This window comes from Monodon monoceros, unplaced genomic scaffold (assembly GCF_005190385.1).
Source record: "Monodon monoceros isolate NGI ecotype Baffin Bay Population unplaced genomic scaffold, NGI_Narwhal_1 Super_Scaffold_21, whole genome shotgun sequence".
NCBI classification, from domain to species: Eukaryota; Metazoa; Chordata; class Mammalia; order Artiodactyla; family Monodontidae; genus Monodon; species Monodon monoceros.
In genome coordinates, this window is record NW_021703778.1 from 145,167,546 (window position 1) to 145,182,137 (window position 14,592).

Sequence of the window (14,592 nt, forward strand, 5' to 3'; positions counted from 1 at the left end):
CTGGCAATATGCATCAGGAACCTTTAAAGATGACCACACCTTCTGACCTTCTTAAAAGTTGAGTAACTACTGAGAAGGAAGACAACACAGGGTTATATAGACTTGGGAGTCAGACTATCTGGTTCAATCTCTCCACCACTTATTAGAGGAGTCATCTCAGGCCAATCAATGAACCTCTCTGTGCCTCCATTTCTCCACCTCAGAGTTGGTATGAGGATTAAAAGAATGAATACACGTGCGGTACAGAGCACAGTACATGGCATTAGTAAACACTCCAGAAAGGTTGGCCAGCAGTAGTATTGGGAGTTGTCACTTATCCTAAGGAAACAGGCAGAATGTGGGCAATACCTTTAAATACTTGGAAAATATAATAAGGAAAAAGGGAAACTACTATTAAAATAAGGGCAGAATTACTAAATGTAAAAAATGATCCATTCATATAAATGAAAAAGCATGGAGCTATTTTAAAAACATGTTTTCATAGAAATATTTAATAGCATGGAAAAAATGCTAGGCTTCAATGTTCCATGAAAAAAAAGGTATATTAAGTGTACACACATACATCACAACCCCAATTCTCTTTTTAAAATAAGTAGCAAAGAATCATATAATACCCCATTTTTATTTATCTATTTTTTGCACACTGTTTTTCTTTGCTATTACAAGGATGCTGCTATTAACTTCCTCACATAGTTCTCTGTGTTCCTGTGGGAGAGTTTCTTTAAGGCAAATTCCTAGAAATGATATGATTAGAATATATATTATGCATATCTTTACCTATACTATTGCATTTCAAAGTGGTTGTACTAATTTTACTTCCACTGGAAGTTTATAAGAGTTTACATTGCTTCATACCCTTTTTGACATTTTATTGCCAAACTTGTCAGTGTTTGCCCTTGCATGGTTGTGGTCTTAATTTCTTTGATTACTAGAGAGTTGAGATTTTTTTATTTGTGCATCACAGTCTTGACTGCATCTTATGTGATTTGTCTCTCCATTTTTCCAAAAGGTTTATACATTTTTTCCTAACAATATTCCTGCATACTTTATGTAAAATAAAAAGAAAATCATATAGGAAACAAAATCATATTGGAATATATTCCTAGGCTTCTTGAAGTGTTTGCTCAGTGAGTTAGTGAGGAACTGGACAAGGTAAAGCATAAATACCAGGAGAGAAAGAAAGAAAATGGAAGAATCAGAAAGCCAAACAAGTTATTTTGGCACTGATAATGTATCTGCTTATGACCATCCCTGCTCTTTTGTTCCAAAAAGGATTCAAGGCTGCTTATTTTTTAAAAAAATACAACACAAGGGCTTCCCTGGTGGCGCAGTGGTTGAGAGTCCGCCTGCCGATGCAGGGGACACGGGTTCGTGCCCCAGTCTGGGAAGATCCCACATGCCGCGGAGCGGCTGGGCCCGTGAGCCATGGCCGCTGAGCCTGCGCATCCGGAGCCTGTGCTCCGCAACGGGAGAGGCCACAACAGTGAGAGGCCCATGTACTGCAAAAAAAAAAAAAAAAAAAAAAATACAACACAAAACAAAAAATAAGTGGAGAAAAATAAACGACCATTATATTATCCACTGCTATAAACTATGAAGAGTGTATTTTAACAGCAATAAAACTCTCCTGGGTCAATTTGCCTAATGCAGACCTTAAAGGTAGTTTTCTATTAGAGTGATTACCAGAGAATTAACAACTTCTAATTGAAACAAAACAACAACCAGAAAAAGACAAAAACAATTTTTTCAAGGATTTGAGTAAGTTCCAAGACCCCACAGCTCCCTGGGGAGAGCCCAAAACACATGCTTAAACAGGTAACTCCTTCCCATGCACAGAGCAGTGGGCCCACACCTCAGTACAGCACAGACCCTGCCTCAGAGAACAGAAAATATAGGAGCCAGGTAAACTCTGAGGACAGCACTTACCAAGAAGCCTCAAAACTCCAGCTGACCAGGCTCATTTTAATCACAGAAAGCTTCATGAATCTTATCACTTCATAAGAATACACTATAACTCTTTTTCTCAAAAGTACCTAACAATGGGACTTCCCAGTGGCGCAGTGGTTAAGAATCCACCTGCCAATGCAGGGGACACAGGTTCGATCCCAGGTCCAGGAAGATCCCACATGCCACAGAGCAACTAAGCCCACGCACCATAACTACTGAGCCTGCGCTCTAGAGCCCACGAGCCACAACTACTGAGCATGCGTGCCACAACTACTGAAGCCCGCGTGCCTAGAGCCCGTGCTCCACAAGAGAAGCCACCGCAATGAGAAGCCTGTGTACCGCAACAAAGAGTAGCCCCCGCTTGCCACAACTAGAGAAAGCCTGCGCGCAGCAACGAAGACCCAATGTAGCCATAAATAAATAAATAAATTTTTTTTTTTTTTTTAAGTACCTAACAAACTGGCCTGGAGTAGGACATCCAAGACACCTGAGGGTAGAATCCCTGACCACTAACTACTGCTTAGAGCACTCAGTGTCCCTGAAGGTCTTATTTAAACTTTAAGCTGGGTTAGCTTTGAGAAAATCTAAGGAACTCTAGAATCCAGCCATTGGCCTAGTCGTCAATATTCATACTTACCAGATTTTACAGCCCTTTGTATAACATAGCATGGATTCGGCCTCTTTTAAGAATGCTTGCAATACTTGGGTGTAATCTTCCACTTGACTACCTTTGAGCCATTACAATGGACAGTAGCCAATAAATCTAAGTATACTTTAACCTCAAATTCTAATTAGAAATATGTATTTCATGAATTATTCAAATATAATCATTTTTCATAGTTTTTTTCCCTTAACATTATTCACATTAGTTAACACTTATGGAACATTTACTATATACCAAGTACTTTGCTTCTTAAAGTATGCGTTCTCATTTAATCCCCTCCTCAACTTCATTAGGAACTTCATTAGGAATCCCCTCCTCAACTTCATTAGGAACATCCTACTATTGCCCCTTTTTTACAGACGAGGAAAAAGGTCTGAAGAAGTACAATAAGGGCAAGGATTGTTGTCTATCTTATTTTCCACTGTATTCCCAGCACCTGAAACTCTACCTGGCACAAAGATTCACTCATTTATTTGTTGAATGAATGAACACACGAAAGACAAACTAATTTCCTAAGACCAAGCAGCAGGTAAATGGCAGAAATGGGATTCCAACACAAGTCTGTCTGACTCCAAAGCCCAAGCTTTTATAGTCCATTCAGGCTGCTATAACAAAATAACACAGGCTGGGTAGATTATTAACAACAGAAATTTATTCCCCACAGTTCTGCAGGCTGGAAGTCCAAGATCAGGGTGCCAGCATGGTGGCCTTCCAGTGAGGGCCTGCTTTCTGGTTCACAGATGGTGCCTTCTCACTGTGTCCTCTCTTAGTGGAAGGGGCTAGGGAGCTCTCTGGGGCTTCTTCTTTTTATTTTTTTTTAACATCTTTGTTGGAGTATAGTTGCTTTACAATGTTGTGTTAGTTTCTGCTGTATAACAGAGTTACTCAGCCATATGTATACATATATCCCCATATCCCCTCCCTCTCATGTCTCCCTCCCTATCCCACTCTGGGGCTTCTTTTATAAGAGCACTTTTATAATGTCACTTATGAGGGCTCCATCTTGATGACCCAGTCACCTCCCAAAAGCCCTCCATCACATTGGGCATTAGGATTTCAACATATGAATTTTGGGAGGATACAAACATCCAGCCTTTACCAAGCACTATGCAAAAACCATAAACCATTTTTGAGGGGTAACTTTTCATCCACCACCCCCCCTTTTTCTTTTTAACTTTTCATTTTGATATAATTTCAAACTCGTAGAAAAGTTGCAAGAATAGTACAAGGAACTCCCATATACAATTTACCCAGATTCATAAATTGTTTACATTATGTCCCACTGCAAACTTTTTAAACTCAAGGGATTAAGCAAATCAGCATATGCCCAAAGTCTGTTGCTGGGTAAACCAGGGCTGACCTAGCTTTATGCAAAAGCACTCCTCCTATCCCTTCCAGTCTCAGGCTCTATGCCCTAACCATCAGGGCACCCTCAAATCCCTAGCTCAAGTCTTCATGTCCACACTTGCTGTCCCTTCTCCAAATCCCACACTCCCAGCACTGCCCCAAAGGCCCTGCTCCCTCCCTGCTCCTCTGTACTCAGTCTGCAGGCACGGTGACACAGAGGTATACACAAAGCAAACTGCAAAAAAGGAAGCAGAACTGGCAGGAATTGATTTGATGAATTCCTTATAAAGAATGGTAAAATAACGTTTTTCTCCAAGATGAGGACCTGTCACCTTTTACCTATCACCCAAGATTCCTCCATACTCGTGTTCCTGGCAAGATGAGGCCATTCAACAGGTGCAAACTCTACTCATGCCCTTCCTTTCATATATCCTCTCTTTCAAGCCCAGATTTCTAATCACTGGCATCGACAAAAGCTGGAGAATTGAGTGTTCTTACCACCCACTGGTACCCCCATGAGAAGCACTCGGGGCAGAAGCCAACTGACCTTCAGGGCTTTGAAGATGACCCCCGGGTGTCGGGGAGAACGGGTGGTGTTATTCTCTAGTTGTTGCTCCAAAGCACGTCGAAGACCAGAAAAGTCTGTGGGAGGATTGTATGTCCTCGTTCCCTTGTAATGAATAGAACTGAAGGCTTCAGGGAAGCGGCCCAGCTTCCGGAACCGGTCCTGGATGAGCTTCTCGGGCACCTCAGAGGGGTGATCTGGACAAGCAGAAACAGGTACGTGAACAGTGGCCTCTCTTTAAAAGAAAAAAAAAAGTCACCTGTCTTTCATTATTAAAGGGATATATAGTCTGACTCCGTAAATATAAAGTACATAAACAGGCAGAACTGATCTATGCTGTTGGAATTCAGGTTACCTTTGCCTAGAAGGGAGCACAAGCTGGGACGTGGGTGCTGGTGTGTCATGATCTAGTACTGAATTCACATGTATGCTCAGCTTGTGAAAATGCATCATATATACACTTTTGATATAATGTGCTCTTTTTGGTATGTATGTTACATTTCAAGGAAGTGCCTTTTTAAAAAAAATGTGCTCACTGTAAAAAATCCAAACATGGACTTCCCTGGTGGCTCAGTGGTTAAGAATCTGCCTGCCAATGCAGGGGACATGGGTCTGATCCCTGGTCTGGGAAGATCCCACATGCCACAGAGCAACTAAGCCTGTGCACCACAACTACTGACCCTGAGCTCTAGTCTGTAAGCCACAACTACTGAGCATGTGTGCCACAACTACTGAAACCCACGTGCCTAGAGCCCATGCTCCGCAACGGACAAGCCACCGCAATGAGAAGCCCACACACCACAACGAGAGTAGCTCCCGCTCGCCGCAACTAGAGAAAGCCCGCGTGCAGCAACGAAGACCCAACACAGCCAAAAGAAATAATAAATAAATGTATTTAAAAAGAAAAAATCCAAACATGTCAAAGCATAAAAGGAAAGAAATGTACATCCTCTGCTCCCTCCTCCTCCTCATCAAAGGTAACTACAGACCAATGTTTACACTTTCAGACTTCCTTTTCTTACTCAATTACCAACACATTTATGCAACTTGCTTTCATCACTTAATAACATATTGTAAATATGTGTCCTTGTCATGTTATACTCTGAGACATTCCTTATTCTTTTTTAACAGCTACACAGTCTTCTATTCTGTGGACGTATTCCACCAGTCACCTACGAACGAACATTTAAAATAAATAGCTACTTTGAAAGTGCTGGTCTTATGCTGGTGAAGCTGTGGACAAACTGCCAACGTGAGGGTATCAGCCTCCCCATAGTTTCACCAACATTTATCCAGAAATTTGGGGAGTAGCAGTATAAACAGATGCAATAAATATTTTGGAGGTAAAACTTGGAAGGACTTTTAAATTTCCTTTAACAACAAAATCACTCCAATTAACACTGGAAATGTGGTTTTAGCTCATATTTAAAGGTACGGTCATCAAAGAGAAGTAGCCAAAATTCTGCAGTCAACCCCTAACCCCATCTCCTCCTGAACTCTTCCTGTGAGTCACTCTTGAAGGAAGGAGCAGCCCATCAGCAAGTGACTTCTCCCAAAGGCACCCAGAAGCCTGACTACCTTCATTTTCTCCCAACATCAGCTCACAGCTTGCCCCTGAACAAGTAATTGCTCCCAAATGATTATGGGAGCTTGGTCTGCTTGTTTGTAAAACAGAGATAATTCATTTGCCTACTAACTCCCACCTAGGAATCCCAGAAAAAGACCAGGATCTAACAAAATCCAAAAGTCTACAAGACAGAGAAATATGTAATTATCAATTTGCCCACAATTTTGGCACCTCTCCTACCCTGCATAAACTCTGGCTGTCTTGGTTCCATCTCAAGGTTTCAGGAAACAGTGATGGTATTCCAGAAACAACTCTGGATTTAGGAGTTAGAGACTTTGTTTTGAATCCCAATTTTGCAACCTGCTAGCTGGAACCTCCTTGGTTACATAACCTAAGCTGAGTTCAGTTTCTTCATCTGTAAAATATGGCTGCTGTTGACTGAGCTGAATAACAAAGATATCTTAAGTTAGCATTTATTTTTAGAAAGTGTTGGGACTTCCCTGGCAGTCGAGTGGTTAAGACTCCACACTTCCACTGCAGGGGGTGCAGGTTCGATCCCTGGTCAGGGAACTAAGATCCCACAATGCCGCGTATTGCAGCCAAAAAATAAAAATAAATTTAAAAAATAAATTCTAAAAAATATTTTTTAATGTTATTTTTGTTATTCAGCATTTTTGTTTGTTTGTTTGGCTGTGTTGGGTCTCCGTTGCTGCGCGTGGGCTTTTTCTAGTTGCAGTGAGCGAGGGCTACTCTTCGTTGCAGTGTGCAGGCTTCTCACTGTGGTGGCTTCTCATGTTGGGAGCACGAGCTCTAGAGCGCAGGCTCAGCAGTTGTGGCACATGGGCTTTAGTTGCTCCGCGACATGTGGGATCTTCCCAGACCAGGGTTCGAACCCATGTTCCCTGCATTGGCAGGTGGATTCTTAACCACTGCGCCACCAGGGAAGCCCTCAGCATTTATTTTTTTAAAAACAAATAAATAAACAAACATCTAGCATAGTGCATGGCACACAGCCCCAAAAAAAGTTACTTTTGAAAGGCTAGTTATTTCAAAATCCTGAACTGGAAGTTAGACCTTCCCCTCACCAAAGTTGTAAAGATCCAAAGTGGCACAGAAATGCTGATCACAGGAGGCACCCTAAAGTCAGCATTTCCAACCCCCTCTCCTTATCTCAGAGTCACATGCTAATGAGGCTCTTCTTCCATTCCGGAATATTTAGATTTCTCATCTTCCCACTAGACCCAGGTCCTTCAGATTCTAACTCCTTAATACAGTCCCAGTCTGTCCACTTCCCGCCTACTGCCCCTGCCCTGGCTCAGGCCCCATCACTCCTCACCTAGTACGGTGATAACCTTCTGGCCATCTCCCTGCCTCCAGGCATGCCTCTCTAGTTCATCCTGCAAAAGGCCGCAGGGGATCTTTTGAAAATACAGATCTGATCACGTAACTCTCTGCTTAGAATCCTTCAGGGGCTCTTGTCATACTTGTGACCTAAATCAAGGCCATCCACGCATGATCTGATCCCTGAGTATGTCCACGACTCCCTCCCACACCATCTATGCTTCAGACACACTGAGCCCCTTCATTCAGCAAATATCTGATGAGAGCCTACTGTGTGTCAAGCACTCATCCAGGCTCTTCAAAGGCAGCAGTGAATAAGGCAGGCAAGGTTCCTGCCTTCACGGAGTTGCCATTCCAAGGGGAAAAGGCCAAAAACAAGTAAGCAAACAAACAGGATGATTTCAGACAGCGACGGGTGCCCTGATGCACATGAACAAGGTGATGCAGTAAGACTGTGACCACCAGGGTGCAGGAAGGACCACTTTAAGGAGACACTTGGGAAAGGCTCCAATGGGGTGAGAGCTGAGATGAATCTGAAAGAGGACGGCTAACTGGGGAAAGACTGTTCCAGGCAGACAGAGTAGCATATGCAAAGATGGGAACAGAGAAAAGGCTGGTATAGCTAGCGGAGAGAGTGAAAGGGGGTAACTAGAGAAAGAGTTCAGAAACAGAGGCAGGAGGTAGAGTGAGGACACCATAATTAGGAGTTTAGATTTTTTTTTTTTTTTTTTTTTTTTGCTGCTTTGGGTCTTCATTGCTGCGCATGGGCTTTCTCTAGTTGCAGCGAGCGGGGGCTACTCTTCATTGCGGTGCGCAGGCTTCTCATTGCAGTGGCTTCTTTTGTTGTGGAGCACAGGCTCTAGGCACGTGGGATTCAGTAGTTGTGGCATGCGGGCTCAGCAGTCGTGGTTCGTGGGCTCTAGAGCTCAGGCTCAGTAGCTGCGCACAGGCTTAGTTGCTCCGCAGCATGTGGGATCTTCCCGGACCAAGGCTTGAACCCATGTGCCCTGCATTGGCAGGCGGATTCTTAACCACTGTGCCACCAGGGAAGTCCTGGATTTTTATTTATTTATTTTTGTCTGCACTGGGTCTTCGTTGCTGTGTGCAGGCTTTCTCTAGTTGAGGTGAGTGGAGGCTACTCTTCGTTATGGTGCGCAGGCTTCTCACTGCGGTGGCTTCTCTTGTTGCGGAGCACGGGCTCCAGTAGTTGTGGCACGTGGGCTCAGTAGTTGTGGCTCATGGGCTCTAGCGCACAGGCTCAGTAGTTGTGGCGCACGGGCTTAGTTGCTCCGCAGCATGTGGGATCTTCCTGGACCAGGGCTCAAACCCGTGTCGCCTACACTGGCAGGCAGCTTCTTAACCAGTGTGCCACCAGGAAAGCCCTGGATTTTATTTTGATTTAGTGGAAAGCTATTGGCAGGTTGGAAGCAAGAGTATGACATGATCTAAATTATAAATTAAGCTTTTAAAAAGCATCACTCCCCATGCTTTGTGGAGGACGCATTGAAGGGGGTGAGAATGGAATCCAGGAACTCACTACAACTACCTACAGTTCCCTGGACACAACGAGCTCTTCAAAATACTAGGGGTTTGCTCTTTCTGGAGCATCCTTACTCCCCTCCTCTATCTAGCCGAGTCTCTAGAGTTCAAATGTCACCTCCTCTTTCCTAGATCCCATAAGGAGGTGTAAAGGGTCCCTCTTCTGCACTCTCACAGCTCCAGGACCTACATCCACCACAGAACAGAACACGTGTGGTCTCTCCAACTAGACTATCAGCTATTCGAGGGTGGGAACTGTTTTTTGTTTTTCAGCTTGGGGCCCCAGTGCTCAGCACATGACATTGTGCACTTAACAGACTTTGTTGACTGAATGAACGTAAATAATGTAACTGTTTTAGGGGCCCACACTACCGTCCCTACCTGCATCCAATCACTGTCACTGCACCTGCTCCCTCACCCTCCCACTCAGGTGATGCTCTTGCTTCCCATTTCTTTAAGAAAATAGAAACAATGAGACAACTTCCACACACACATCCACCACATCTACCTACTTAGCAGTAACCATGTCCATATAATCTACCTTCTCTCCTGCTGTTATGGATGAACTGTCCATGCCCCTAAAGTCAACCCTCCACCTGTACATCACTCCTGCTCTCTCTCTTACATCTGCACTTCTTCTTTTCTAGTGAATCATTCCCATCAGTACACAAGTATCTGCAATACCTCACATCTTAAATTTTTAAAAAGGGAAAACTCCTTGAAGTCCCAAATCAGCCTCCAGCTATCACTTCATTTGTCTGCTTCCCTTTATAGAAAGAACTCTTTGAAAGAGGTGAATATACAACCTTAAGTTTTCTCCTTCTGTTCTCTTGATCCCACTCTGATTAGGCTTTCATGCCCACCATCCCTGGGAAACAGTCTTATCCAGATTCCCAAGGACTCTAACCCGCCAAAGCCAACAGGCAATTCTCAATCCACATCCCGATCATGAGCAGATTCTGACGTGGCTAATCACTCCATCCCTCTTGAGACACTTCCTTATGTCTTGCCCAAGCAGAAATTTTTCTGGGCAATCTACCACCACCAAGTTGCTACTGCAGCCCGATGCACCCAGGAAGGTCAATGTGTGACATGGTACCCCATCTACTCACCAGAGCCTAGCAGCTGAGTATGCACAGTCTCGTGGAAAATGATAACAGCAGGGCCCAGGGTGGACAGGGGGACATCCAGGCCACAGCGGGCAGTGGTAGCCTTGAGCTCCTTGGTGAAGTGCTTCAGGTAAGCTTCTGAGGCGTCCCCAAGGAACTTGAAGAGGTCATTGTGCAGCCGGTCTGCGTGAGTTCGATAGATGACGAGGTCTGAGATGGCCAGGACCTTAAGCAGCAGCCGTGTTCTCTGGCTTAGGTTCACTGTAGCCCCCAAGAGCCCTTCTGTGTCTATCACTGCTACTTTGTGGACTGGGTCATATGCTGCCCACACTCCCACAGTGCAGGACTCCTGGGCAGGGGAGGTTTTGAAGACTTCCCGGCCATAAAAGAAAGTGTGGTTGAGGGTATGAGACTTCCCATCCCCAGTATTTCCAAAAATGGAAACCACTTTCAGATGCTGATCAGGTTTGCAGTCCAATTTCCTAATAAAGTCCTCTTCATTCATTACCTTCCCAAAAAAAGGAAAAAACAAAAAAGACAATGAAATATGGAAACTGCAAAATAGCTAGAAACACCCGCAAGAAGAACAAGTGCTTCCCAGGGCCCCTTGATTGACTTGTCAAGGTGGCAAGGAAAAGAAGTCCCAGAATAAAAGCCTCTCACCCAGCACTTACCCCTAGCAAACAGCTAACGGGAACTTTTAAAGCCTCAGTCAGTATAAGAACTTAGTGGTCATGAAAGAGCTAAAACTATAAACTCTTAGAAGAAGACATAGGAAGAAATTTTATGACCATGGATTAGGCAATGGCTTCTTAGATATGACACCAAAAACAATACAACAAAAGAAAAAATAGATAAAATGAACTTCATCAAAATTAAAAGCTTTTATTCTGCAAAGGATTCCATCAAGTGAAAAGACAACCCAAAGAATGGGAAAAATATTTGCAAATCACGTATCTGATAAGGGACTAGTGGTCCAGAATACAGAAATAATTCCTATAACTCAACAAGAAAAAAATAACCTAATTAAATATTAAGCAAAAAATCTGCATAGACATTTCTCAAAAGAAGATATATAAATGGTTAATAAGCACATGAAAAGATGCTCAACACCGTAGTCATCAGGGAAATGCAAATCAAAACCACAACGAGATATCCCTTCACACCCACTAGGATGGCTATGATCAAAAAGATAATAGCAAGTTTTGGTGAGAATATGGAGAAATTTCAATGCTCATACACTGCTGGTGAGAATGTTAAATGGCACAGCCACTCTGGAAAACAGTATGGCAGCTTCTCAAAAAGTGAAACATAGACTTACCATATGTCTCAGTAGTTCCACTCCTAGGTATAAACCAAGAGAACGAAAAACACATGTCCACACAAAACTTGAACATGAATGTTCATAGCACTATTATCCATAATAGCCAAAGGTGGAAACAAGCCACATGTCCATCAACTGATGAATGGATAAAGAAAATGTGGTATATCATACAATGAAATATTATTCAACCATAAAAAGGAAGTACTGATATATGCTACAACGTGGATGAACCTTAAAAACATTATATTAAGTGAAAGAAGCCGGACACAAAATGTTACATATTCTATAATTCCATTTATATGAAATGTCCACTACAGGCCAATTCATAGAGACAGAAAGTATGTTAGTGGTTGCCAGAGGCTAGGGGAAGCAGGAATAGGGAGTGACTGCTAATGGTACAGGGTTTCTATTTGGGGTGATGAAAATGTTCTGGAATTAGATAGTGCTAAGGGCTGTACAACTTTATAAATATACTAAAAACACTGAACTGTAGAATTGTATACTTTAAAAGGATGACAAATACATGGTATGTGAATTACATCTAAATAAAACTGTTTAAAAAAAAGAAGAACTTATTAGTCAAATTTTATCCATCCATAATTCCTCTGTACAGTTTAAAGAACACTGCAGTCCTTGTAAAAAGTCAGGCCAGGGGACTTCCCTGGTGGTCCAGTGGGTAAGACTCCACGCTCCCAATACAGGAGGCCGAGGTTCAATCCCTGGTTGGGGAACTAGATCCCGCATGCATGCTGCAACTAAGAAGTCCTCATGCCACAATGAAGATCCCATGTGCTGCAACTAAGACCCGGCGCAGCATGAATGTGTGAATGAATGAATAAATAAATAAATCTTTAAAAAAAAAAAAAAGTCATGCCAGGAAGGAAGAGACCTGGTGCCAGTGAGATCCCAGACTGCAGCTCCAGAAAGATGCTCACGGTCTCTAACTCTTATAATACAGAACCCCGGGGTCAAAGCTCCTAATTCAAATAGGCAGTGTTCTACTCCAGCTAAAGGAGTGATGAACTTTTACACCTAGCATCCTCCAGCCACAAGAGAAAAAACACTGCTGTCATTGTCACTGTCACTGTCATTGTTCTGTCATTAACACGGTTCAGCTGGGAACTACATCTCCTAGAATCCCTTTCCCCCTACGATTCTGGGTTACAGTTGGCCAAAGAGGAACGTGCATAAAATCTGGAAGGCAGAAGTGAAGGGCTGGCCATCCCTTTCTGAAGGTCTTTTCACAGTCAGATACAGTACAAGTCATAATCAGAGGGGCCCTGTCAGTTCTCCGGCTGGATTCCCCAGGTCCCAAATCTTTTCTGTGTGTATTTTTGTTCCAAAGGCTCACACCTGCAACTCTTCTTCAGAGGCCGGTTATCAGGCTACTAGAGTTAGTCAAAATCACTTGGGAGTTTACAGCCCCTGAGGGTGACCCTTGGAAATGACCTATGGCTGCAAACATCACGAAAGCTATGAGGCCACTCACGTGCCAGAGCTCCCCTGGGGGCCAGGCTGGAGTGGCCTTTGGAGGCCTGGTTGCATCCTGCCTACACCACCCACAATAAGTCACTCACACAGGACCCTGATTCTCAAGAGTCTGCTGGTTTGATAAAGAGAAGTTAGAGAAATGTAGACAGACCACTGGGTGTGATAATATGATGTCTTCATTTCTCATAACTCATCAAGATGGTAAACCACTCATTATTCTATTAATAACATCACTACTGCTATGTTAATAGCCTTAATGTTAATGATAATATTAATAATTTCATCTACTGAATGCCCACTGCAGTGACAGTGCCCTTCACTAGATCCATGAGGGCAGAACTGAGTCTATCTTTACATCCCTAGTACTTCGGACACAGCCTGGCACATAAGAGGAGTTCAATATCTAGTTACTGAATGAATGAATGCCAGGCACCTTGCTAGGTACTTTAACCACTTTTCTCCACCTTGTATCTTCCACAGGGCTTAACACACAGCAGCACTTGATAATGGGCTCACTGATCTCCCAAGCAACCGAGAGGAACAAGAAGTTACACAGAACAGCCCATTCTGGACTGGTGTCACTCAGTCAGCCTTGTTCCAAGCTGCTAAGCTGGACACAAAAGAAACAAAACAAAATCTCCATAAACCTCTACCAGCAAGGAGTCAGAAAAGGTCAGAGGGCCGGCTGCAAGAGCCATGAAACAGTCCTGGGGAAGAAGACTCAGCCCAGGAGTTTTCTCCCCTGGAAATCTACTCCTTCATGAATCTGTTACCCAAAAAACAACAACTGCTATCCAGGATACTCAAGAGTGGGCACCTGAAAAGGGGCCTGTAGGAGCCGTTAGGTACAGAATTAAGTGTCTCAAGATTCATATTGATTAAGTACCACCAAATGACATACATAATATATAGAAATAGCTCATTCGAGTCAGCATTTGGGGATACTACTTTGGAATCAGGTGTCCTGGGGTATGTTAAACATACAAGTTCATGTGTTGGGCATGTGCAGATGGGTCCAGTGCAAAGTATTCTGGGAGGTGGAGCTCAAACCTCAGGCCGATTTTTCTACCAAGGAGCCCTAGATGATCATTTAACATGCACTGATAGCACTTTTTCACATGTAAAATGAGGATATAACCATCTTTGCCTCCCCTGACTGGGTATTGGCTGCTAATCAAATCAACAGATAAATGAGAAAATGCCTGGCAAACTGAAACCATGCTTCATTTTTCCTTCTGCATTTCACATTATTTTGCTCCCTGTTACGCTATTCAATTCATCCTTACCCTGTGGGCATTTTCCCCTGAGCCAGGAAGGAGAGAACAGCCTAGGTGGTAGCAAGACTGGTTTTCAATCAGGGGAGGAGAAGGTCAAGAAAAGATAAGAAGGACTTCCCTGGTGGCGCAGTTGTTAAGAAGTGGTTAAGAATCCGCCTGCCAGGGTGTTCCTGGTGGCGCAGTGGTTAAGAATCTGCCTGCCAATGCAGGGGACACGGGCTCGATCCCTGGTCCAGGAAGATCACACATGCCGCAGAGCAACTGAGTCCGTCCACCACAACTACTGAGCCTGCACTCTAGAGTCCACAAGCCACAACTACTGAAGCCCGCATGCCACAACTACTGAAGCCCGTGTGCCTAGAGCCCATGCTCCGCAACAAGAGAAGCCACAGCAATGAGAAATGAGACATGTTGGAAATGG

General features: G+C 43.6%; 1 protein-coding gene across 3 annotated transcripts in view; it reads right to left on the minus strand.

Annotated features, from left to right (window-relative positions):
* The window catches only part of ZFYVE1 (zinc finger FYVE-type containing 1), a 49,503-nt gene that overhangs the window by 16,851 nt on the left and 18,060 nt on the right, over window positions 1–14,592 (minus strand). For 2 of the 3 annotated variants that reach the window (XM_029237642.1, XM_029237643.1), the window contains exons 3-4: window positions 10,083–10,587; window positions 4,506–4,720 (exon numbers count right to left, since the gene is read on the minus strand). In XM_029237642.1, coding sequence (XP_029093475.1) covers window positions 4,506–4,720; window positions 10,083–10,587 — 720 coding nt within the window. The remainder of the gene's footprint in view (window positions 1–4,505; window positions 4,721–10,082; window positions 10,588–14,592) is intronic. The other variant, XM_029237645.1, reaches the window with a different exon arrangement.